This window comes from Siniperca chuatsi, linkage group LG3, assembly GCF_020085105.1.
Source record: "Siniperca chuatsi isolate FFG_IHB_CAS linkage group LG3, ASM2008510v1, whole genome shotgun sequence".
Classification (NCBI taxonomy): Eukaryota; Metazoa; Chordata; class Actinopteri; order Centrarchiformes; family Sinipercidae; genus Siniperca; species Siniperca chuatsi.
Window position 1 is genome coordinate 18210804 of NC_058044.1, and position 22247 is coordinate 18233050.

Genomic DNA, 22247 nt, shown 5'->3' on the forward strand with positions numbered 1-22247 from the left:
ATAACTGATTTCTTTGGCCACTTGGGTGCAGTGGAAACAAATTGCGAACACAACATTAAGTTGATATGGTGAACTTGTTAGCAAACAGTTGCTTATTTACACATCCAGCAGTTACGGAGCAACATTATCATTTATTTGGAGTTGTTTCTGTTCAACTGATGAATGTAAGTCCAATATTCACACTCACTCTTTTTAGCTCTGTTTTTGGTCTCCACCAGCTGCTGAGGAAAATATCTAGCTTTTTAGCTGTTAAATGCCCCTATTTCACCAGCTAGTCGCTAACTGTGTCTGTTTGCTGTTTGGTGCTGGGCAGGCAGTGTACAGTGGGTTTTAAGAGCATTTCTACTGAAAACAGCTGCGTGCTGCAACCGAAAACGACGCTGTGAGAGTGAACCAAAACAGTAAAGTTGTGGGCCAGACAGCTAAACATTGAGCTGAAACTCACAATAAAAATGCAGATTTAGGTGATAATAGTCTGTAGGTATTTGTCCTATTCAAGTGTCCCAGTAAGCCGTGACAGCGAGCCAACATGGCCAACAATGCCAGGACCCTGAAACTGAAGCAGCTAAATGGAATTCAGCCATCATTCATCTGTGCTATTCCTGCTGTGACATGTCAAAATGTGAAAACAGCATATTCATAGCTATTTGCATCCACTAGCATCTTAGCGTGAACTTTATATGCAATCGTGCCGCCTCTAACATTTGCTCTATATTCTACCAGCTATATTTGTGTATAATCACCCACCTTTTTTGATATACACTTTTAGCTAGTCATTCAATGTGAAAATATTAGGAACTACTCCTTACTTTTGAATTGGATCAGTCCCCCTTTAACCCATATAATTATCTCTTTTCCATCCCCTGACTGGGGTGAACACAGCACATCACAGCTTTTGCCTGAATTCACCTGCTCAGCCTGTTACAGGAAATGGCAAGTTGTACTAATGTGTGTGTGTGTTTTCTTTTAGCTCTGCAGTACCTTATATTAAATATTGCAACGATGCACAATGTAGGTCAAGAAAATGAGACCTTATAACATTGGTTGGGACTGCTGGGGTGTTAACCTTCTCTTCTTTGTCTGATATGGGAGGCAAAGCAGGGTGATGCTGGCCAGCCTGGCACTTAGAGATAATGTCCTTGCCGCCACCCCTCAGTTTGTGCCCCTCTTGCTACCAGATTCACACCCACTTGCACACAGAAATACCAGTCGCTCTAGTTCATCAGTCACGTACAGACTAAACCTGCACGTCCCATGTGAGGAGTGAACATGCTGGAAGGTTCTTGGTCCTAATGCAGCTTTAGCTTGCTGATAACAAGGATACAGGTTTTTTTTGTTTGTTTTTTTTAAAATGCAGAGGTTTAGCAAGTTGTGAGGTTTACTATACAAAAACAAAATCAGTGTATGGTGAAATGGTGAAAAACATTTAAAAAGGTAAAAGATAAAACTGTCCATATTTGCATACTTTCTCATACATTATGCTGTGTTAAATTGTTAAGACAACAACACTTAAAACAGACAAAAGATGCAATAATTTTATAGTGAATGTTTAATTAAACACTGAGGAAGATTACATTATTAGGAGATAGTGCTAAATGACCGATGTACTGCATATGTATAACTTGCTAAATGACTTACAAAAATTATGTTTAAATTCACCATGAATTCACTGCTTACACTGAGAGATGGACAGGAAATAATCAGTCATAGGTTGAAGATTTGGCAAAAATAATTGCGTTATTATTTACTTACAGAATTTGACACATTTGAAAAGAGTTTAGAAGACAAACACCCAAATGCTTGTCATTTGTCCAAACAAATCAACTGAGCCACGTTTAGCTGTGTTCAAAATCCGGAAATTTATTTTCACATGCTAGAATATATCAACATTATTTAGTGTGAGTGATAGTCCCTCTTTTAAAAAAATCTTACCCATCCTCATTCATTAAGTGCTGGAATGAAACTTGCAAATAATGGAATAATAGTGAAGTTGGGAATCATGTCAATTGCATTCGTTAATAAAACAATTTGACATTTGAAAGAAAGAAACAAAGACTGTCTAATAAAAAACTGTCTGCTTTAAAGATCACCAATCCGTCAAAATAAAAATGAAAAGTTTTTGAGTTATACATTCTGACAGTATTAATTCACAACAAATAAATGATTTTACATTATACATTTTATATACATTCAGCCATTTATTCAGTTTTCAATACTTTCTCTCCTTGTTTTACCAGAGAGCCCATGCTGTCGTTCACTGTTCTCTCCACATTTGCAGCTTCATCTGTTTTTTCTAACGTGTTTTTGTTGCTGAATTTTCGTCTGCCCACCTCAGTTACTGCAGATCCAGCAGCTGCCCCGACAGCTCCGCCAATCACACCAGCCAAAAACACGCCAAGCACCAGACCCAGCAATGCGCCCCCTATGACTACCTTGGGCACCTGTTTAGCAGTAGTCCCAATTTTCTCCCATACTGAGCTCTCAGCCACCATTTTGGCCCCTGCTTTGGCCCCAGAGCCCACCTTCCCCCACATTGGACTCTGTACCACCTTCTTTGCACCAGCACCAATTCCAGCTCCAACTTGCACAGATCTGTCAGCCACCAGTTTAGCTCCAGTTTTGGCCCCAGATCCAACTTGGCCCCACATAGGACTCTGCGCCAAATTCTTTGCTCTGGCTCCAATTCCAGCTCCGACATGCATGGAACTGTCTGCCATTAGTTTGGCCCCTGAACCAACTTTTTCCCACATGGGACTTGCTGCTGCTGCCTTTGCTCCAGATCCCACCCAAGCAGAACCATCCACCACTACCTTGGGAACTCGGTCTCCTATTAGTTTGGACATATGTCCAGCACTAGCTCCCACCTTCTCCCACAACGAACTATCAATCACCATCTTCTGGACATTTTGTGCTCCACTGCCGATTGTCCCCCACACTGGACTACTTTTCACCTTCTTTGCTCCCTCACCGACCCACACAGAGCTATCTGCCAACAGCTTGGGTAATGTCTTCGCACTAGACTCCATTTTATCCATAATGGAACAGAGAAGTGAAGGGGATATGGTGGAAAGTGTAACAGGAGGAAGGCTCTCGATATTCATGGTGCTCACACTCATCTCTGCCTCAGCTCTTGTTTTCTCAATCTCATCCTCTCTCACTTCCTCCTCTGCCTCAGCCACAGGCTGCATGTAGGGATAAAGTACCCGCCTTTCAGAGTTGAGCTGTCTAATGTCTCCTAGTCCTTCTTCCTCTAGTTTTTTCCCCTGTCTCTCCCTTGCTATCTCTACCTGTCTCTGCCTCACTCTGTTCTCTGCCTCCTGAAAAGCAGGACAAGAATAACACTGTCCTCCAGCTTCCTTCACTGTCTGCTCCACCTTCTCCAGCAGCTCCACCACATTCCCCCTCTCTCTCCCACCTCCTCCTGTCTCCATCACATGAAACCTGTCCCCACATTTCTCCACGAGCTTTAACAGATCCCCCCGCCGACCAGCAATGTATGCCTCCACGCTGTTGTTTCCTGCCTTCCCGCTCTCCCTCAGTCGATCTGCGTAAGTAAAGAGGACCAGAGTGTGTCTCTGGACTGCCTCTGGGCCAAAAACAGACTCGAGGGCCCCGAGAGCCTGCAGCTCAGTCTTTGCAGGCTGGTCTAAAGGGACGCACAGGAGGAAGGCGTGAGGACCGGGACTCGACAAAGCAACACAGGAGGAGATCTGAGCTCGCACCTCATCTGGAGTTTGCTCTGAATTGAACCAGTCTGGAGTATCCACCACCGCCACCTGCAGGTGAGAGAGGAGAGGAGCGTGTCAAAGATGAGATTTTTGAGGGTTTTGGCAGGTGGAATGTGTGAAAGGAAAATGAAAACATGCAAGAAAAGAACATCTTAATAACTTACCCGTCTTCCTCCAACCAGCGCTTTCTTTTTCTCACACTGCTGAGTGATCGCTGTGAGGCTTTCCGGGCGTGACTCAAACTCCTTCTGCCCCAGTATGTTGTTGCCAGCTGCACTCTTCCCCGCTCCAGATCGCCCGAGCAGCACCAGACGCAGCTCCGGAAAGGATGAGGAGGAGGAGGGGGGGAATGAGGAGGCAGAGGAGGCAAAGGTTGGCGAGGAGGGGGAAGAGGAGAAGACGGGCGAATGAGGAGCAGAGGTCGGAGACGCCTCAGGGGATCTACCTTCAAAGCTGTTGATCCTGTGGTGAACTGAAAACCATTAGGTGAAATTTGTAGTTTTAATATGGAAAATTTAAAATGACAATTATTCTTAAACATCAAAATCACAGAAGTAAACTTGTACTTTAACATAATACGAGGCAGTGAGTCCTGTGACTTACAGGTAGTGATCACTTTCGGAGATGTTTTAACCTCAGACATTTGTGAGAGTATAGCTCCATCTACAAAAACAGTAAATATGAGTCCTGTTCATTTTCTGCTTACATTCATTCATTTCACTCTCTTTTTATTATTATTTTTTTAAACATGACATTGTGCTGTAGAACATTAGGTACAAAAATGGGATCTGAGAACTGAGTTCTATTGACATTCACCTGCATTTAGTCTGAAACTGGGCGTCCTCTTCACTTCCCTGTCATTATCCGGCTCTGAAAATGACTGTCGCTCTGATGCTGGAGTTGAATGAAGACCGTTATATGCCTGGCTCTCACCCACTGTTCCCTCTATCTCATCCCTCTCTTCTCTTCTCCTTCTTCTCTCCAAGGCAGTGCTGTACTCCTCTCCTTTATCAACACTCCTCTGTGTTTCTGTGTTTAGGATGTGCGTTGAAAGGACAGTCTCTCTTTTCTCCTCCCTTTGAGCTCTGTAACTTTCCACAAGTTCTCGCTCTCTGTCTTTCACTCGTATCTCCAGCTCTCTCTCCTGGGTTGGTTTCATATAGTATACCCCATTTTTCTGCACCATATTTTCCACCTATTACATAAATAAATACATAAAAAAAACAATACATTTAGAAAATGTCCCCCATACTCACATTTACAATCATAGTGTTACAATTTACAATTCTGCACTTAATCTCCATTGTGGAATGGGTTCCCATGTCAGTCAAAGTTACAATGTAATTTGCATAATTTTCCATTAATACATAAACCGGTCCTGACTACAGCTGGGTGTGATTGTATGAGTGTGAAACAGGGCGTTGCTGGGAAAAACTACAACAGACAAAACAATTAAAACAAAGGACTCTAACATATGCACTATACAGTAAAACAGAATTTCACTTTCTGAAAATGTTGACAGAAATCACAAAATCCACTGTACCTCATTTTAGAGTATACACCAAAACTAAATTGAGAGATAACCACCATAATCAGTATGAAAACATTGCAAAATGTGTGTGCAAACTCGACGCTATTCTGCTAATTGTTCTCTGTATCGACTTCTCACCTTCTCCAGCAGCTCACGGACCTGCTCCCTGTGCTGTCGCTGACGATTATTGATGACATGGTACCTCCCCCCACAGAGCTCAATTATCTTCCTCAGGCCTGGGTGTTCTTTCTGCAGGTAATCCTGTAGAAAACAATTTAGATTTGAAATGGGTTGCCTCTCTCCTGCTCTTAGAAACAGCAGCTGATTAGTCTAAATTGGACACAGCAAATGGTGAGGGTAGTACTGCAAGGATGTGTCAAGGAGAAGCAGCAGTTTCCTCCAAAAAATTTCCATTTTTCCCAAAGTATACACAAAATGATACATCACTGTTTGAAAGTAGTTTACAAAACTTAATCGGAAAAGTTTAGACAGATCACTTTTATTCCTGTGTCAGTGTGTCACAAGACTGGCCAACTAGTTTAAAAATTAAATACAAAAGCTCAATTTGAATTGCATCTACATCAAATCCAATGGAAAAATTACTTTTTGTATTGCAGTGACCAGGCAGTAAGCTTTTGTACTGCCCTGCTTTTTCAAAGAGTGCATGGTACCAAAGTGTATATTTTAAAAATACTAAAATTAAGAGGAATTGAAATTTGTATCTCAGCACACCACAGAGAGTGTACCACTCTAGTACCTCCACAGTTCTTCCCATCAAGTAGTCCCCACAGGTCAACAGGACCACGGTGTGATCCAGAGCCTCCTCCCCAAACGCCTCCTTCAGTTCTGCAGGCACATGACCCTCCATCTGGGAACACAGGGAAAGTAAGAGAAAAAAATAATATTCAGGATAATATTAGGACTTTAATTGCTAAACTCACTGCCAAATGTTACTTATTATGGTAAAAGATTATACACCTTGTGTACTACCATATTATTCATTGTACTTTACTCAAACCTTTTCATTTTCAGAAAAAATACCCAAATATGAATCAATACTGTATATATAAATAAACACAGGAGTGTAAATCAAAAACATGTAATTTACTTTTAAAACTCCAAAAAAGATGTCATTGATAATTGCATGAGCAAATGAGAAATAATGCCAAAAGGAAAAACACAAGTTGAAGGGCAAACAGAGTCTACAACCAACCTCTGTGAACTGGCTAACAGGCACCAGCAGCAGAATGGCATGTGGGCCTGGTGCTACCAGCGTCATTGCTCGCACCGTCTCCTTCCTGACGCTGTCCTCCATCTTGCCGCCGTTCCAGTACCATCTCGGCGCCTCCACCAGGGTCACACTCCTGCCCTCAGAGATGCCATGTCGCTGCTGGCAGCTCCTGGCGGCACTGGGAGAGATGGGGGACAGTTGGCCCAGGATAGTGTCCGCTGATGACGTCTTTCCACATCCAATGTTTCCCAAAAGAATAAGTCTCAGCTCTGGGGGCAAGGACCCATAGTAGCTCCCTCTCAAGTGTTCACTCATAGCTGGAAGAAGAGGAAGGAGTCAAAGGATTACTGGTTCTATTTGGTAGGAAGCTACACCAACGAAACAAAAGCCAAGGTGTGTTTTGGGCATGTGTGTTAATACGTGTGGCTTTTAGAAGATGAAACCACATGCAAATAACACTGGAAAAACTGAGAATTGGAAAAGTTGGGCAGGATCTAATCTGACATCTGATATGTGGACAGGATGAGTGACTAGTAAAAATAAACATGAAAGTTGTGATGACGTTTGATGTCTGTGATACTGTATGTGTATGATAGTTAAGAGCTGTCTTATTTAATTTCTTTTGAGCATCATGTTTCTTTCCTACATAGTCACTCCATGTCTCACCTGATTATAGCTGTGCGCTTACACGAAGCTTTCATTTCACTGGAACCATCATTCCTGCATCCATTTTCTCTTAGTGTGCCTGATACACCACACCTTGCCAGTCCTGTCCAACTACATTCTACCTGGACTTTTATATTTGGACTGATATGCAAACATGCACAAAACACATCCACCTACAAATACACACAGAAATGTAGAGTGAACACTGGGACAACGCAATTTCACTATGGTGCCACTCAACAGCGCAGTATTTTATAAAGACTGCACACATTTAGCACTAAAATGAAATTCAAACTTGGCATTAAACTAATACTGAAAGTAAAGAGTAGTACTAGACGACAGACTAGTTTTGTCTATTCAAATCTCACAACACTGACAACCATTTTCTCCGACCTACACACAGCTGGCATAAATACACTACGACACACATTATATAGAACGGTAAATTCTTTGCTACTAAATAGTAATATGGCCAAGAAAATTCGTATGATATTGCTGCTTCAGTTAAACTCCCACTTTAATATTCAGATAACTAGTACTTAGAACACCATAGTTGAGTAAATAGCATAGTATTCAAACAATAAGAAACATACTTACTCAACTGTTTGAGGTCTTGGAAGCTCTGTTAATGTGTTGTCTTCTCTGTGCGCTCTGTTTGTTCAGTTGGCAGTGAATTATGTCTCATCCAGACAACTCCAGTACATGTCAACTCCCAGCCAACTAGTAAAAGCTGACTACGCAGGTGAGGTTCCCAGTCTCAGGGAGCTACCTGTCTCACCACTCCCAATTTTGAACACATGCACACATGAACACACTCGCAAGTATATTTTTGCGTGCACAACAGGTTTCTTTGTCTGCGGGCTGCTAAGCATTCCGAGATGGGGTGGAGGAGGTGTATCTTGGGGCACATGTGAATCATTCTACCTTAGTTTTATCTACCACACCCATGCAGTGTCAAAACTCATAGACGTCTTTAAGAAGGTTTATAACTGGTGAAATATGCCTGTAAATATGCTGCAGTTGTCATCCCTGTCAGGACTGAGGGCATGTCAGACAGACATGACAAGTTTACAATGTAAAGTAAATCAAAGAGCAGCTTCACTCTGCTTGTGTTGTGTGTCAAACGGATAGCACCTCATCCTACATAGTCTCTGAAACCCATGAAGCCTCAAGCTTTAATTCATTAGAGCCTGTGACTTTTGTATTCAAATCAAAGGTGTTGAATTTATTATTAGAGCAATTACAGAAAGACGATAGAACTCATTATATAATTGTCTTAAAATAACATTTCAGAAGTAATGACTTAAGTGCTAACCTGTGGTCAATTACCAATTTTGAAAACATTTTACTTTAAGCATAAATTTAGTGTGACGTGAGTTAATTGGTCATATTGCAGTATATAAACAAACTCATACATGGCTTATTGGATGATGTCATCAACCTGACAAGTATACACTTAAACAATGAGTTTTCAGATAAATTAAATAGTGGCTTCCGTGACTCCTGGTCATATGCAGTCAAATTTCTCATCAGAGGTGCCAAAGATACAGTCATATTCCTTAATTAACTTATGCAAATTTGTATTTTCTCAAACTTTTATTTTCAGTATAAATCCAAGAACATGTAAGAGAGTAAATCTATGTGATCGCCACTGTGAAGCAGAAAAACTGAAATTGACACTTGTCCAGCAACAGACAGAAGGTATCTGGTCAGTAAAAAAAGTTACATAATTCAATCTTCACACACATTTTAACTGAACAACCAATACAAGAAAATAACTTGACATATTAAAGTAAACTTGCATATTTGTGATAAAACAAAAATAGGTTTTAATAGTGCAAACAAATTTTTTTTTAAACAAAATTGATTTTATACTTATTTTCCAAGTGTAAACTAACCTATATCTATCAGAACATCTTCATCATCACTTACAGCCCGGGCATCACGTAGGCAATGTTTTCCAGAGTGGAGGCCTCAAAAAAGAATGATAAAAACAGCCGTTTCTTACTTAACGCATAACATACTGGCAGAACAATCATTTTACGCATGTGCATGCATGTGCATATAAACAGTGTAAAGTATGTGGTGTGTATGCACTGTTAAGTGGCTGAATCTCCTACCAGTGTGGGTTGTGTGCAGCTCCTCAGCTCTGGTATCTGTGCGGTGAGACAGATTAAAGGAGCCAGGGCACACAGCAGAGAGTCCAGGAGCAGAGACAAGCTACTCGACATACTAACCATTTTCTGCAGAGACACAAAGAAAGGCAATTATCATCCCTTACTGCAGTGAATATGCTTAATGTTCCCTAGAGGCTAAATGAAACCTGCCCTTCTTAATGCTGTAGTCAGTTAGTCTGTAGACAGAGGAATGTAGTGAAAACTAGAGACACATGTTTGTGTCTAAACTGGAGCAGACAAGTCAATTGTTTTGAATTTCAGGACTGCAATAGCTCACAGCTTTCAAAATGTCCATCAACCTTCTAAGAGAAAACAGCTTTGAATATATTTACCTCCTTCTGTAGGCCTACCATAAAAAATATTTTAATAAAAACAAAATATTTTTGTAGTTTCCTAATTTTTCTCCTTAAACATGCAGTGCAGAACTTTTGTCTCCCCCTTCTGGCACTGAGAGTAATTACACAAACACTGTTGTCGCGTGCTTATGACATACAGGCTCTGCCAGACTCCTAGTTGCTGTAGCCTACGCCATTGCTACGGTGGTTCCCCCCTTCAGCTTTGGCAAACCAATCATTGCTGGTCAATGTAAAAGGTATCACTACCAGTGCGCCGGTGCAGGAATGTAGCCACAAACACCAGATTTAAAAACTCCAGGCTTAGGCTTAATCAGCATTGTGTGAACTCGTTTGGCAAGGGCTTAAATGTAACCGACGTTCATTTATATGTAAAAGTCCCACACTCCAGCTTTAAGCAGAAGTAGGGAAAAATGTTTAACACTTTCTTTGGGTTTACATATACATTTATGACTGAATATTATATATTCTCTCAGTTTTTTTACACTTGGGTTTTGTGGCTCAGGTGATTGGACAAATATTATTCAAACCAATATAAACATCTTCAGAATCTGTTCACACTATAAACATATGTAATTTATTTTCACCCTCTGGCTTTTGTTTGTACTTTATGTAATCAAGTTTTGTCTAATGCACACCTGGTAGACAGGTGCAAAAGATCAAATTGAAATCGTGTACTCTATCAGCAACAAATTTGTTCTTTTATTTGCTTTTAATGTACATATATTAAAACAACAGGTACCTTTTGGGAGTCGAATTTGATAAATTTTTTGGTGCATTTTTCAGCTCCAGGATGCATATTGTCATTGTATATTGCTCCACAACCAGTACATGTACCCCCAAATCTATGGGCCATTCTAGTGGTAATTTAGTCTGGTTAACCCTGGATGCCTGGTAAAGAGTGAGCTGTATTCACTAATCTTCATTTGTTGTATTTGCTCTCAAATATGCAGTAACTTGCTCAGCCACTGTGCCAGACAGGCATAACACCGAAAAATAACAGAAAAAGATGAAGAACATGCAGCACTACGAGTTCATGAAGCAACACTTAAGTAGGGTTACATCATGATTTGAAATATTAAAAATATGGATATCCAATTATAAAGGCACAGCCACTTCATTATCTACGTAATACGCTCACAATATCAAAGAAAGCATCCCAGACCAGTACTCAAGAGAAATCAAGCCCCAGGTTTTTGATAAAATTCTTTTTTCTCTACACTGAATCTACTTACCTTTGTCTCCTGAAGATGTTGTCCAATCAGGGACAAGGATTCCCCCAACAGGTGTAGGTGAGCTGCAGCACTGACAGGGACCCGGTCAGAGCAGCCAGAACTCCTGGATGTGGATCTGAGAGTGTCCCAGGCTGAACCGGTGGGACTGCACATAGAACTAACGGGACTACAGGTGTCAGTCATGGGGATAAATGCCATGGGATTAACTACAGTGCTCACTGCAGAAGCAATGGCTGTCAGTGAGCTAGGAGCAGGTATGAATGGACAAGGCCTGTTGGTTAGTGGAGTGGCAGGAGGGGTGATAGTTCTGGCAACGGGACGGTCTGCCATGTTGTTCTGGTTATCTAGATACACCCAGTACTCCAACATGGAGCTTGGACTTGCCTGGGAGAAACAGAAAGGTAGAAAAATGATGATGAATGGAAGTAAAAGTAGAAATAACTTTGAACAAAATATCGGATAATTACCTGATCAATCCTGCCCCCTGCTGTGCAACAATTATGCAACAACTTGTCTTGGATATCCTGGAAGAGAGAGTTTAGACATTTTAGTCATCATGAGTGTGGAAGGGAAGAAATTACAGGCAGTTTAAATCATTTAAAGGTTGGCATCTCTTTTGATAAATAATTCTGTGTTTCTTCCTTGTTTACAATGACAGTATCCAGAACTTAACAGTTTTTGTTGTGATTATCTATTTGTTGATGTTCTTACAATCTTAACCTGACAGAGTAAAATGTATTTAATGCCATGTTCTTTTTCTCTCATCTGTTCTCTCACCTCTTCTCCTCCTCTTATTCCCCATCTGTCTTGTGGCACACAGACTGGACAAGCAGGGAGGAAGCCGGAGGACTCTGCTTCATAAAGTCCAGGATCCATTCCACTATTATCTGAAACATGTCATGTATTCGTAAGAAACAATAGAAGATTATTCTGTTAACCATCTTCTGAAGTGTCCTGTCTGCACTGTGGTCATATGACTAGTCACGGTGGTTTTAGCTGAAATTTGCTTACCATTTACCACTGAGACATACTGTATTACGTCATGATGGATTTGTGAGAGTTACAATATTAAAACCTCTTCAGCTTTCTACACACCTGACACACGATAAACACACACACAGTTATGTTAAAAGCACCTTACCGGAGTGTAGCCTTTTTTTGTTAAGCAAGCTTTTTGGTTCCTGAAAAAAGTGAACAATGAGATATCACAACTGGGACTAATCAACCCTAATTCACTAATTAAAGTGAATCACAAAATCCAGAAATAAGGTAAAATAATGGTATCAATTTCGCAATATGTGATATATTGCAAGACAGATGTTTTATAACCAGCTTAAATGGAACGGTGTGTACCAAACTGCATAGTCTGAGCCTATTAATTTACACACACTGCCATAAACTGACAAAAGGCTGCCACAAAGCAGAACAGTTCAGAGTTCAAGGATACACCTGACACTGCAAAAGAACATAGCATAACACTGATGCCAATGTATCAGTTACATGTGCCAAACGACTATATCAGAACATCTATTATTTGTCACTCCCCTTATCACAACTGTTGATACTCTGCTGCAGAGGAAAGATAATTTGAAAAACTTAATAGTCGACTATTTCTCTAACATTCCTCTAGCTACCAGTGCAGGCCCAGAGTTCACCTTGTGAAACCTCTTGGTGCTGCATTCCTCAATATCCGAATCTGGCTCCTCCACATCCATCATCAAGTCTTTGTAGGACCTTTTCTTCTCTCTCTGGCTGAATTCACTCACTAGGTCTGCTTCACCATCCATCTACACAGCTGCGGATGAGAGGGACAGTGATTCAGCAGCAGCCATATTAATCAAGCTCCAGTTGTGAATTGTGATTAAATGGAAAGCACCACCAATGCAAAAGGGGAATACAGTTTAACTTAAGAAATAATTAAGTTACAGTAGACCTTTTCATTATAAAATGTAGCTTATTTTGAAGCTATGTCTATCCCTATTTGAATTTGTTGAGATTTATGTCAGACCAAAAAGAGGGTTAACTAAATGTTATATTTTCAAGTGACTTAACACGACTATGGTAATGCCATAGTAAGCAAAATAGAGAGAAACTAGCTAGCTAGTGCTAAGTTAGGTGTTTGGTAGCACCGGAGGTCTTGCTAATGTAGAAAACAAGCAACACCTAGCTACATGAGAGTCGGGCTTTAATGTTACTAAGTACAGAGTAAACTTGGGACTGTTTGCTCCAGCCCAAATATTTCCCAGGCTTTCCAACGGTTTGAGTCCGTTTTTATCTTAGTATTTATCTTAACAAATTAAAGCCAACGGATAAAGCTGTGAGTTACGGACAGGCTTAAGTTAACAGTTAACTTCGTGTCGGTGTCGCCATGTTACAAGCTCAAAGTCTGTCGTCGACGTTTCTAGGTTACAGCGACAGTTAACGGTAACGTTATGCCTGAAACTTGGCTAAAATCTAACGATCATTGAAGAAAGGTTTTGTGTTGTGGACATATCAGCTTTTGTCGACCGAACAACGAGCTAACACGTGGCCAAAAACTTCTAATAAAAACCTTGAATAGGCGCCATGTTTTTTGCCGATAGCCTCGGGTGAACGCAATGTTTCAACTTCAAGTCTTTGGCGGATCTGAACCGTGTGAAGGAAAAGCTGCTGACTCACGTTTAGCACTTGCACAGTCAGTCTCTCTCTCTCTCTCTCTCTCTCTCTCTCTCTCTCTCTCTCTCTCTCTCTCTCTCTCTCTCTCTCTCTCTCTGCTGATTCATGTTAGACTGGAGGGAGAGTTAACTGATTTAATAGATCACCAATTATTATGTCTTGCTGCAGTCGGCTGAGCAGATCCAGTTCTTCTGCGACACATATTTTCACATTAAAGTATCCTCTTGAAATATGTTTTTGATATTAGGTAGGTAGGTTATGCCTTAAGAATTTAATTTTTCACTATTTCACAGTAAGACTTAACTAGACATTAATTTCTACATTTCGCTATCTATTCGTTTCAAATAATCTGTCATTTACTTAACAGGAGTAATTACACTTTATAGCCAAAAGTATGTAGACACCTCTGACCACATACTTTTGTGGACTTTTGGTGTGGGGCTGATTTTCATGGTTTGAGCTTGGCCCCTTATTTCCAATTAAGGGAAATCTTAATGCTACAGCATCCAGTGATATTTTAGTCAAGTGAAGTAATTAAAAAATAATCTAAAAAAAATCTAGCCCGGAAATCACAAATTTGCCTCAAAGTGCTTCACGATCTGTGCAACATATGATACCCCCTATCCTTAGACCCTAAACACTATTGTCTATTTTAGACAATAATGTGATTCCAATTTTATGCCAGCAGTTTGGGGAAGACCCTTTCCATACAGAAATGCTCTGATCTCAACCCCATCTGACACCTTTGGGATGAACTTTAGGAATGTCAGCTGCGAGCCAGGGCATCATTGCCCGACCTCACTGATGCTGTTGTGGCTGAATGGGAGCAAATCCCTGCAGCCAGATTCAAAATCTTGTGCAAAGCCTTCCCATTGGAGTGGTAGCAGCATATTAATGCCCATGTTTTTGGGATGAAATGTTCAACAATCACATGTGGGTGTAATGTTCAGGTGTCCACATACTTTTGACCATGTCATGTTCATTGTTTCATCACTTACACAAGTCATTACTAAGCCATTTACAGCATGTCACAGTCACATATGGGTGTCAGATTAAGCATCCAACCAGACAGGCAAGTATGATGTGACCATGTGTGCGACCATGTTGATCTATTTGCAAAAAGGAACACTTAATGGTGAACGCTGCACAGATTGTTATAATTTAAAAAGCTAAACTGTTGGCTTGATTCATTTTAGGGCAGTTACAGAAATAATATAAATTCAAATTGCTGGCTTAAATTTTAATCACTAACAGTCTAACTTAAATTCTAACAGTTTTTAGCCCCGGGTTTATAAATATAATAAAAAAAGTATGGACAAAATCATAGAAAGCAGCATTGCACCGTATCTTTTTATATAATTGTAGCAGCTTCCATCAGTCAGCCTCCATTACTCATATCAGCTTTTTTATTTTCATGTGAACGTTGATAGACTAATCAGTAATCTGGTAACATGGTTAAACTTGTTTATATTTCTGATGAACTGAAAATTGCTGGTGTATTGTCTTGATACAATCATGTGATTGTTTTTCTGTACCATGAGTCACTGTTTGAACACTTCCTCCCTCTTCGGCTTCAGAAACTCACACAGTCATGTTTAGAGTCGGCTCCTCCTCTCGCCTGGTTGGTTTGGAATTCCAAAGCTGCACTGTCACGTTTAGCCCTCCTCCCTCCGGTTTTCCAGTGCGTTACTAAAACTTCCTTACTCATGCTAAGTCCCATAGTCCCTCCCTCAGAACTTTTCCAAGTTGCTCTCAGAGTTGCTGCATCATGTTAACTCTCAGTCCCTCCTATTGTTTTTGCTGAAGTTGCCATATCACGTTTAGCTGAGGTTTTATGACGCTAAGGTTCCTGTTTTCATTCAGCTGCTGGAGGGAGGAGACAGAGGAGGATTGTATAAAAGGGGGAGAACACTGGCAGCACACAGAGCACAAACTGTACTGCACATCCAGAGAGAAAACAGTGAATCGCTGTGGATATAGACCAAACTATCAAACCTACAGAACTTCATCCTAACTGGTGAGTAAAACACAATACATTCCTGTTTTTGGTCATACTTTGAATTTCATAACCTCTTTCTGACACTCTATACCTCTTGAATCCAAATATAATGTTGGTGATCATCTTAGAAGATGGTTTATGTCCTGCAAAGGCACTTTTCTGATATCTGAACTTTTTTTCAGGGCCACAATGGAGACAGAGAAGAAGACTCAGACAGCAGCAGAGCAGATGACTGACAGGTACAAATGAGCTGCTGTGATTTATTGTATCTCTAAAACATTCTTCCTAACTCATTCACATTTCATCACAGGGCTTTACAGTATCCAGCCATGTGCTTGTAAAGTTTTATCACCTGCACGTTGCCTATATTACATAAACATCTTTAGGTGCAGTAATGTATTCACATAATGTGACCAAGTCAGACAAAGCTGTGGTCAGAAAGTATCTGTTTTGACACAACTGAAATCGACCTGGCTGTTCTGATTATGATTCATTTTGGTTTTGCAGAGATCTGTCAGAACAAATCAAAAAGGTGACAAAGGAAAGCCACGTCAGGGCAGAAAACACAGAACTGATGCTGAGTTTCCAGAAGGGACAAGTCACCCTGCAACAGTACAAGGTAATATAGCACAGCCCAACATATTTTAAATCTACTTTTATTGGATAATCTCACTTTTTTCATACCTTATTGTATGGTGGGTCTGTTGGCTACTGTGATCTTTTTGTCTGACACCACCTCTCCTCCTCCTCCTCCTCTTCAGCTCCTCCTGTGCTCACTGTATGAGGTCTACCAGGCCTTGGAGGAAGAGCTGGACAGGAACTCCAACCACCCTGGTGTCGCACCCATTTATTTCCCGGCTGAACTGGCCAGGCTGGAGGCCATCGAGAAAGACCTGGAGTACTTCTATGGCCAGGACTGGAGAGAGAAGATTGTTGTCCCCACAGCCACTAAAAGATACTGCCACAGACTCAGACAAGTATGTTTGATTGTATCATACATATATTACACACACAGTTGTTTCTCTACTGTTTGATACTGAAATAACACTCTTCATCCCTGTCCCCCCCCCAGATTGGTAAAGAAAACCCTGCATTTCTGGTCGCCCATGCTTACACCCGGTACTTAGGTGACCTGTCTGGAGGGCAGGTCCTGGGTAGAATTGCCCAGAAGTCCATGGGGCTGAAGAGCAGCGAGGGTCTGTCGTTCTTTGCCTTCCCTGGTGTGTCCAGCCCCAACCTGTTCAAACAGCTGTATCGTAGCCGGATGAACAGCGTGGAGCTGACGGAGGAGGAGAGGAACGGCGTGCTGGAGGAGGCTGTCAGAGCCTTTGAGTTAAACATTCAGGTACAGAGCGATGATGGTTGAGCAGAGCGAGAAACCTTAAAACAGAAAGGTCACTTTGAGGGCAGCTGAACTTACAATACTAACCTTTGCTCTTGCAATTGTTTATTAAGAAGCCACTGATTGACGTTCTTGCCTTTGTTTTTACAGGTCTTTGATGATTTACAGAAGATGCTAAGTGTCACTGAAAACAAGCTGCAGAATTGTTCAACACACTCCAGTAACACACCAGCAAAGACACTCCAGATCCCTGGACCCATTATCAAAACTGCGCCACTGCTCAGAATGGTCCTGGGACTTTTTGTGGCTCTGGCCACAGTCAGTTTAGGAATCTATGCTTTTTAGAGAAGATACACAACAAGAAATACTATGTATTGGTTTGTTGCTGTAAATTGTAGATATTCCCTTCTGTACTGTAAGACTCATAAAAAAGCTTACCTGATTATAATTTTGTAAGATTTTACCGGTCTGTAAATGACAAGAGACTGTGTAATATTTTTGTAATTTGACTGAGAACCACAATTATAATATATATATTCTAAGTTGAGTGTAATGATTTTTGAATTCTACAATTTTTCGTCCAACACTGTTATCCAGTGTGCATTAAAATGTGCAATATGTGTGCTTATAATACTGTGAATGTTACCTTTTTAATAAAATCTTTTGTTAAAAGAGAATACACCCTTCTCTTGCAATTTTGTGAAGTATTTGTCTATCCTTTAGTTGGCACTGCCCATGCATGCTATTTTCTTGTAATGGGTATGACACTGCTGATGTTCAGGGTCCAGCTGGTTGACATTTGCACAAATGGTTTGGCACCCGACCGTGTGCCTGCTGTTCATTTAGCCCTTGGTGTTATCATGTTTCCTGGTAAAACACTGGGAAAGATTCCGTTTATACGATTACACAATTAATGAACACAATTGCTGGTAAACCATCTACTACATGCAGAATTATTCCTCTTCTCTACATCAGGTTAGCACCTTCTGCAACGAGCGCTGCTACTAACGATTATTTTCATTATTGATTAATCTCTTATTTCAATCTTTTTTTGCTTGATAAATTAGACAATCAATTATCAAATTCAATGTCGATTTAGGTTCTGTCATTCCACTCATTGATAAATTGTTTCAACACTACCTGAATTCATATCAGTATTTTATATATATATATATATATATATATATATCAGAATTAGTAAAGACTTATAATTTATTCCCCATGAATTCTACTACTACACTATATCCAGGACTGCTCTATAAATAAAATTGTCTCTATCCATTTTCCCACTGTACAGTAAGCTGTTACAAATAAGTTGTTATGAATGGTAAGTCATTTCATTGAACAAATTTGGTACATGTCATCGTTGTGTGATTGTGTCCTGTCACAATGTATGCTAGCTTTCATATAAGATAACGAGGAACTATGATTTGGCCAAATAAAAAGAAAGCATTTTTGCCGCAGTGACCTATTTGGCTTTAACACATAACAGTGAAACAACACACATCATGCTTATGTAAAATTTGGTATCCACTTTTATTGTTGCTTCATGATTTTCCTAAAACCTGTGCACCAGTGGCACACATTATAAATTAAAACACAAAATGATTGTTAACAGCAGCCAGAGCAAATTTCTGGCTTCAGCCTAGGCCTATTCCATCATGACACAAATCAGAACAGTGCTGGTATCTATCTCCCCCTAGAGGACAACTAAAATAACAACACAAGTCATGTCAGAAATGATAGTACTTCACAGGAATTGGCTTACCTCAACCTTAAAAGGCACAGCAGCCTGAGTAAATCAGAAATGTCTGTCACATATGCTGTCCAAATCTTTAAAAGCTGACATAATGCTTTACATTCAAGATACATTCCTTTCTATTGCTGTAGCTTCTCTTTACACAGACAGTTTCAGATAATACTATAGCATTTTGTTTGACCACACCCAGGAGCTCTGGAAATGCATCACTTGCTGTAAGAAGGCCATCAACACAAAACAAAACCCAACAGCTTCAACCTAGAAAAAGAGAGGTAACTATAACAAGGTTTACAACTGACAGGGTTAATTCACAATGTTACCTTGACATGCCAATCACTACCTACCATCCCCCTCAAAAAAAAAAAAAAAAAAATCACACACACATCAAAACTCACAATCATCTATGCAATCTACAAGCCACAAAGTGGCAGATGAAGGGTATCCCAAGGTGCACTAAGGGAGATTGCACAGCATATCTTGTCTTTGTAAATGTCACTGACGGTAAACAATGAAAAGGACACACTAAGGACTGAGTTTTAAAACAAGAGCACAAACTCAAGGCAAAGCAGAGGAGAGGATCCATATTGTGGAAAGGCCAAAAAACTGATCCACATTAATAAAAGCAGCTTCAAAGGAAAAACTACAGTATAGACAACAAGACCCTAGTCAAATAAAATAGATCCAATCTTCAAATATCTTCAAAAGCTGAAATGACACCATTTTATCTCATGGCGCCATAGACATGAATGGTCATCGGACCTCATAGTATATAATTTATTCAGAAAACTTTTAGGTAGGTAATTTTTCTGTGTTTTGATGATTGCATATCAGTAGAGAGGCCTGTGTTTTTCTGACATTCAAGGCCAAGGGTTAGTTTGAAAAGTTTCCTGCATTTACTCCATTGATATAACATATTGCACATTACGTCTTGAAAGGGGAAGTAAATTACATGCATCTAAATACCATGAAAATCACAAATTACAATAGACTGTCAGTCATACAAAAGTGAAATTACTTTGCAGTAATATTTTGCTACGTGTACAGCTTTCCATATTCTTCATCTAGCTTGATTTGGCACGTTGTCCTACTGTAAAAGGCAAAGAGTTTCCAAAGCCCAAATAGGTGCACACCTACCTACAGTACCAATGTACTGTAGGGCACAGTTTTCAACATCTGTTTGCATTCTAAAACACCCTCCAAACATCTGCATAATGCCACATCACCTTGGCTACCTGTTAAAACAGCTAGGACAGTTTCGGCTAAAAAAGGTGCAGTTACTTTTAGGTAGGAGCAGCCATCATGGGGCTGCTCAGTTGGTTTCGTAAGAGGACAGCAGGGCTGCATCTACCGGCTCCATGCAGGAGGGGCAGGTGAAGGAGCGCATCAGCCAGGGGTCAATGCAGTCCACATGGTAGATGTGAAGGCAAGGCAAGAACCGAATGGGATCGCCGTACTCAAAATCCATCATGCAGATAACACATCTGGGAGGAGAGAGAAACAGTAAGTTCTTAATCTTTATGACGATAATGTTTGTAGAATCCACAAGCATTGTTAAAAATGAACATATCCTCATTAATCTAAATGCTCATTTTGACCAATGGTAAGTATAACTACAATTTGTGTCAAATAATGATATTCAAAATCATTAAATGTATTTTAAACAATGAATGAACCAAATAACTTCAGTTGAGATTTACTGACAAGGGAGTGAGGATGGTAAAAAAAAAAAAGAAGTGTATTTTGGGGTACACTGTTCCTTTATTGTAGACTGCTTCATGTTGAAGCACTGGAAGCCAATTTACTAATAAGCTAGACACCTGATATCACGTTCTCTGTTATTTTAGTCAATGAGCACTTAATTCCCTCAATATGACATGATCTCATTTGACCTATCTATACAAAGGCTCAGACTACAGCTTTATTTAAAAATGGTACTAAAATTAACCCAGTCCATTGTGTTCCATCAAAACAACAAGTAAATAAAAAAAAAAAATAAAAAAAAGTAAATAAAAAAAAATAGGGGAAGAATCCAAAACAAATAATGAGATGAGTTTTGCCTATTTCAGACTCACTCTTTAACTTTCTTGTCAGATGGGTCGGAGCCGGGGTCAAAGATGCCTTTGGGCAGGTGCTGGATGAGGCCGATTCGTTGGGCAATGCGGACCTGTTCCTCCTCGGTCAGCTGGCAAGCCAGACGACTCTCACCTGGGGTGGGATGGTACACTGGCACTGGCTGGGTGCGCTCCTGGAAAAGAAGGAACAGAAGACAACCTGCGTCATAGATGAAGCGAGTCTTCTTGCGAGTCTTTTGATTTCCTCCAAATGACTTAACGTACTAAACTGAAGTTTTAAAAGTCATTTGTCAACACCAGGAGAATGGCCATCCGACTAGTAGTGATGGATGATACAAAAGCACTATTGTGTAAGTCTTATTGTCTGGGACTTTGGTTGTAATAATATTTTAATATATCTATATCTATCTATCTATCTATCTATCTATCTATCTATCTATATATATATATATATATATATATATATATATCTATCTCTATATATATATATATATAGCTTATATGATGTCTGTCTTCTGAATGTACAGCACAGTAAGTGTATGCCTCTAACAGCTATTCTACCATAACCAATTTACCAATAATATTTTCTTTACCATCCCAAGTTTAAATAGTGTATGTTGCATTACAGATACTGAGGCTCTGAATAAAAAAAACCCCAAAACAAACAAACTGTGTTTCCCAGATCTACTTACAAGTGTAACTGTGGCAAAAAGAACTCCATCAACCAAATTAAAATAAAATTCGTATTCCCTGTGCAATAACCCTGTGACACAAACATCCAATGTACCTGTAAATGTATCTCCTTGTTTATGTAAATATTATCACTTTTTAAATCTATGCACTAATCATAATTATTTCAGCACCATTTGCACTCTGCACCATTGCACTAATTGTCTTACTGTTGTTGTTTTTTACACTTAATGAAAAAATAAATATATATCTTTGCACATAGTAGCTTAATGTTCATGTAACTTGTTGAGCTTGTTGTCCTTGGTTTTAGCTGTATTTATGTCTATTTCTGTGTACGTACATTGAGAGCAACGAAAAACCAGAGTCAAATTCCTTGTATGTGTACACGTACCTGGCCAATAAAGCTGATAAACCTGAATGAACAGCATCATCTGGGGCTTCTCTTATGTCATTTTTGGACATTTCTGCGACTGGTACCTCAATACTGAGAGCTAACAGTAACTGTTATGCTCACAGGTATAATAATCACTGATTAACAGACTTTATGGTGGACATAAAATTACCGAGGTGACATGCTTTTAAATCCCCGGAGTGTCTTTAACTTGAGCCCCAGCAGCTCACCTGGTAGGGCGGCGGAGGCTCTCCGGGCAGGCTGCCCCCCTCGGACTCGTTCAGCAGCGACAGGTCATCCGCACCTTGTGAAAACAGACAGTTCCCCATTGAACTGAGACCACCATGAGAGTGTCCACTTCGCTCTGGGGGCGACAAGACACGTAACAAGCGTCGACCGGAGCTAAGCTAACTAGCTA

General features: G+C 40.2%; 4 protein-coding genes and 1 long non-coding RNA gene across 10 annotated transcripts; 2 read left to right on the plus strand and 3 right to left on the minus strand.

Annotated features, from left to right (window-relative positions):
• The first annotated feature begins 270 nt into the window (after positions 1-270).
• LOC122872891 lies at positions 271-4046 on the plus strand. The gene is made up of 3 exons (XR_006377327.1): positions 271-1434; positions 2336-3782; positions 3911-4046. It is a non-coding gene; the product is annotated as an uncharacterized LOC122872891 (long non-coding RNA).
• LOC122872882 lies at positions 1532-7908 on the minus strand. 3 transcript variants are annotated; one of them, XM_044188947.1, is made up of 9 exons: positions 7754-7899; positions 7157-7329; positions 6473-6807; positions 6017-6127; positions 5398-5520; positions 4545-4923; positions 4332-4391; positions 3893-4200; positions 1532-3776 (listed from the first exon to the last, which is right to left on the minus strand). In XM_044188947.1, exons 3-9 carry the CDS (start codon positions 6803-6805, stop codon positions 2199-2201), a joined length of 2892 nt encoding a protein of 963 aa, XP_044044882.1. In that variant the 5' UTR covers positions 6806-6807; positions 7157-7329; positions 7754-7899; the 3' UTR covers positions 1532-2198. The 3 variants fall into 3 exon arrangements, with proteins under 3 accessions (XP_044044882.1, XP_044044883.1, XP_044044884.1); XM_044188948.1 differs by lacking the exon at positions 7157-7329 and having other exon boundaries at positions 7754-7908; XM_044188949.1 differs by lacking the exons at positions 4332-4391; positions 7157-7329 and having other exon boundaries at positions 7754-7908.
• Positions 7909-8733: 825 nt separating this feature from the next.
• LOC122872886 lies at positions 8734-16279 on the minus strand. 4 transcript variants are annotated; one of them, XM_044188974.1, is made up of 8 exons: positions 16260-16279; positions 12577-12716; positions 12063-12102; positions 11699-11808; positions 11389-11445; positions 10922-11305; positions 9277-9399; positions 8734-9129 (listed from the first exon to the last, which is right to left on the minus strand). In XM_044188974.1, exons 2-8 carry the CDS (start codon positions 12706-12708, stop codon positions 9085-9087), a joined length of 891 nt encoding a protein of 296 aa, XP_044044909.1. In that variant the 5' UTR covers positions 12709-12716; positions 16260-16279; the 3' UTR covers positions 8734-9084. The 4 variants fall into 4 exon arrangements, with proteins under 4 accessions (XP_044044909.1, XP_044044908.1, XP_044044906.1 ...); XM_044188973.1 differs by lacking the exon at positions 16260-16279 and adding an exon at positions 13580-13656; XM_044188971.1 differs by lacking the exon at positions 16260-16279 and adding an exon at positions 13473-13620.
• On the plus strand, positions 14991-17594 carry LOC122872887 (heme oxygenase-like). The gene is made up of 7 exons (XM_044188975.1): positions 14991-15257; positions 15440-15593; positions 15758-15814; positions 16083-16194; positions 16337-16552; positions 16648-16920; positions 17068-17594. The coding sequence occupies exons 3-7, from the start codon at positions 15765-15767 to the stop codon at positions 17260-17262; spliced, it is 846 nt and encodes a 281-aa protein (XP_044044910.1). The 5' UTR covers positions 14991-15257; positions 15440-15593; positions 15758-15764; the 3' UTR covers positions 17263-17594.
• An 840-nt stretch (positions 17595-18434) lies between these two features.
• rnf11a (ring finger protein 11a) lies at positions 18435-22191 on the minus strand. The gene is made up of 3 exons (XM_044188976.1): positions 22060-22191; positions 20749-20921; positions 18435-20157 (listed from the first exon to the last, which is right to left on the minus strand). The coding sequence occupies exons 1-3, from the start codon at positions 22156-22158 to the stop codon at positions 19986-19988; spliced, it is 444 nt and encodes a 147-aa protein (XP_044044911.1). The 5' UTR covers positions 22159-22191; the 3' UTR covers positions 18435-19985.
• Between the last annotated feature and the right edge of the window lie 56 nt (positions 22192-22247).

Bases quoted from the DNA above. Each gene is read 5' to 3' on its own strand.
- LOC122872882 (XM_044188948.1), bottom strand. From the start codon at position 6,805: ATGAGTGAACACTTGAGAGGGAGCTACTATGGGTCCTTGCCCCCAGAG. The intron at 6,128-6,472 runs GTTGGTTGTAGA...CTGTGTTCCCAG, and splicing joins CTGTTAGCCAGTTCACAGAG to ATGGAGGGTCATGTGCCTGC. The intron at 4,392-4,544 runs GTGAATGTCAAT...CTGTTTTTGTAG, and splicing joins CAGTTTCAGACTAAATGCAG to ATGGAGCTATACTCTCACAA.
- LOC122872886 (XM_044188974.1), bottom strand. From the start codon at position 12,708: ATGGATGGTGAAGCAGACCTAGTGAGTGAATTCAGCCAGAGAGAGAAG. The intron at 12,103-12,576 runs GTGAACTCTGGG...CACTTTTTTCAG, and splicing joins GCACCAAGAGGTTTCACAAG to GAACCAAAAAGCTTGCTTAA. The intron at 11,446-11,698 runs GTGAGAGAACAG...TCTCTCTTCCAG, and splicing joins GAATAAGAGGAGGAGAAGAG to GATATCCAAGACAAGTTGTT.
- LOC122872887 (XM_044188975.1), top strand. From the start codon at position 15,765: ATGGAGACAGAGAAGAAGACTCAGACAGCAGCAGAGCAGATGACTGAC. The intron at 16,553-16,647 runs GTATGTTTGATT...TCCCCCCCCCAG, and splicing joins ACTGCCACAGACTCAGACAA to ATTGGTAAAGAAAACCCTGC. The intron at 16,921-17,067 runs GTACAGAGCGAT...TTGTTTTTACAG, and splicing joins CCTTTGAGTTAAACATTCAG to GTCTTTGATGATTTACAGAA.
- rnf11a (XM_044188976.1), bottom strand. From the start codon at position 22,158: ATGGGGAACTGTCTGTTTTCACAAGGTGCGGATGACCTGTCGCTGCTG. The intron at 20,922-22,059 runs GTGAGCTGCTGG...CTTCTTTTCCAG, and splicing joins AGCCTCCGCCGCCCTACCAG to GAGCGCACCCAGCCAGTGCC. The intron at 20,158-20,748 runs GTGAGTCTGAAA...CTCTCCTCCCAG, and splicing joins TCTGACAAGAAAGTTAAAGA to ATGTGTTATCTGCATGATGG.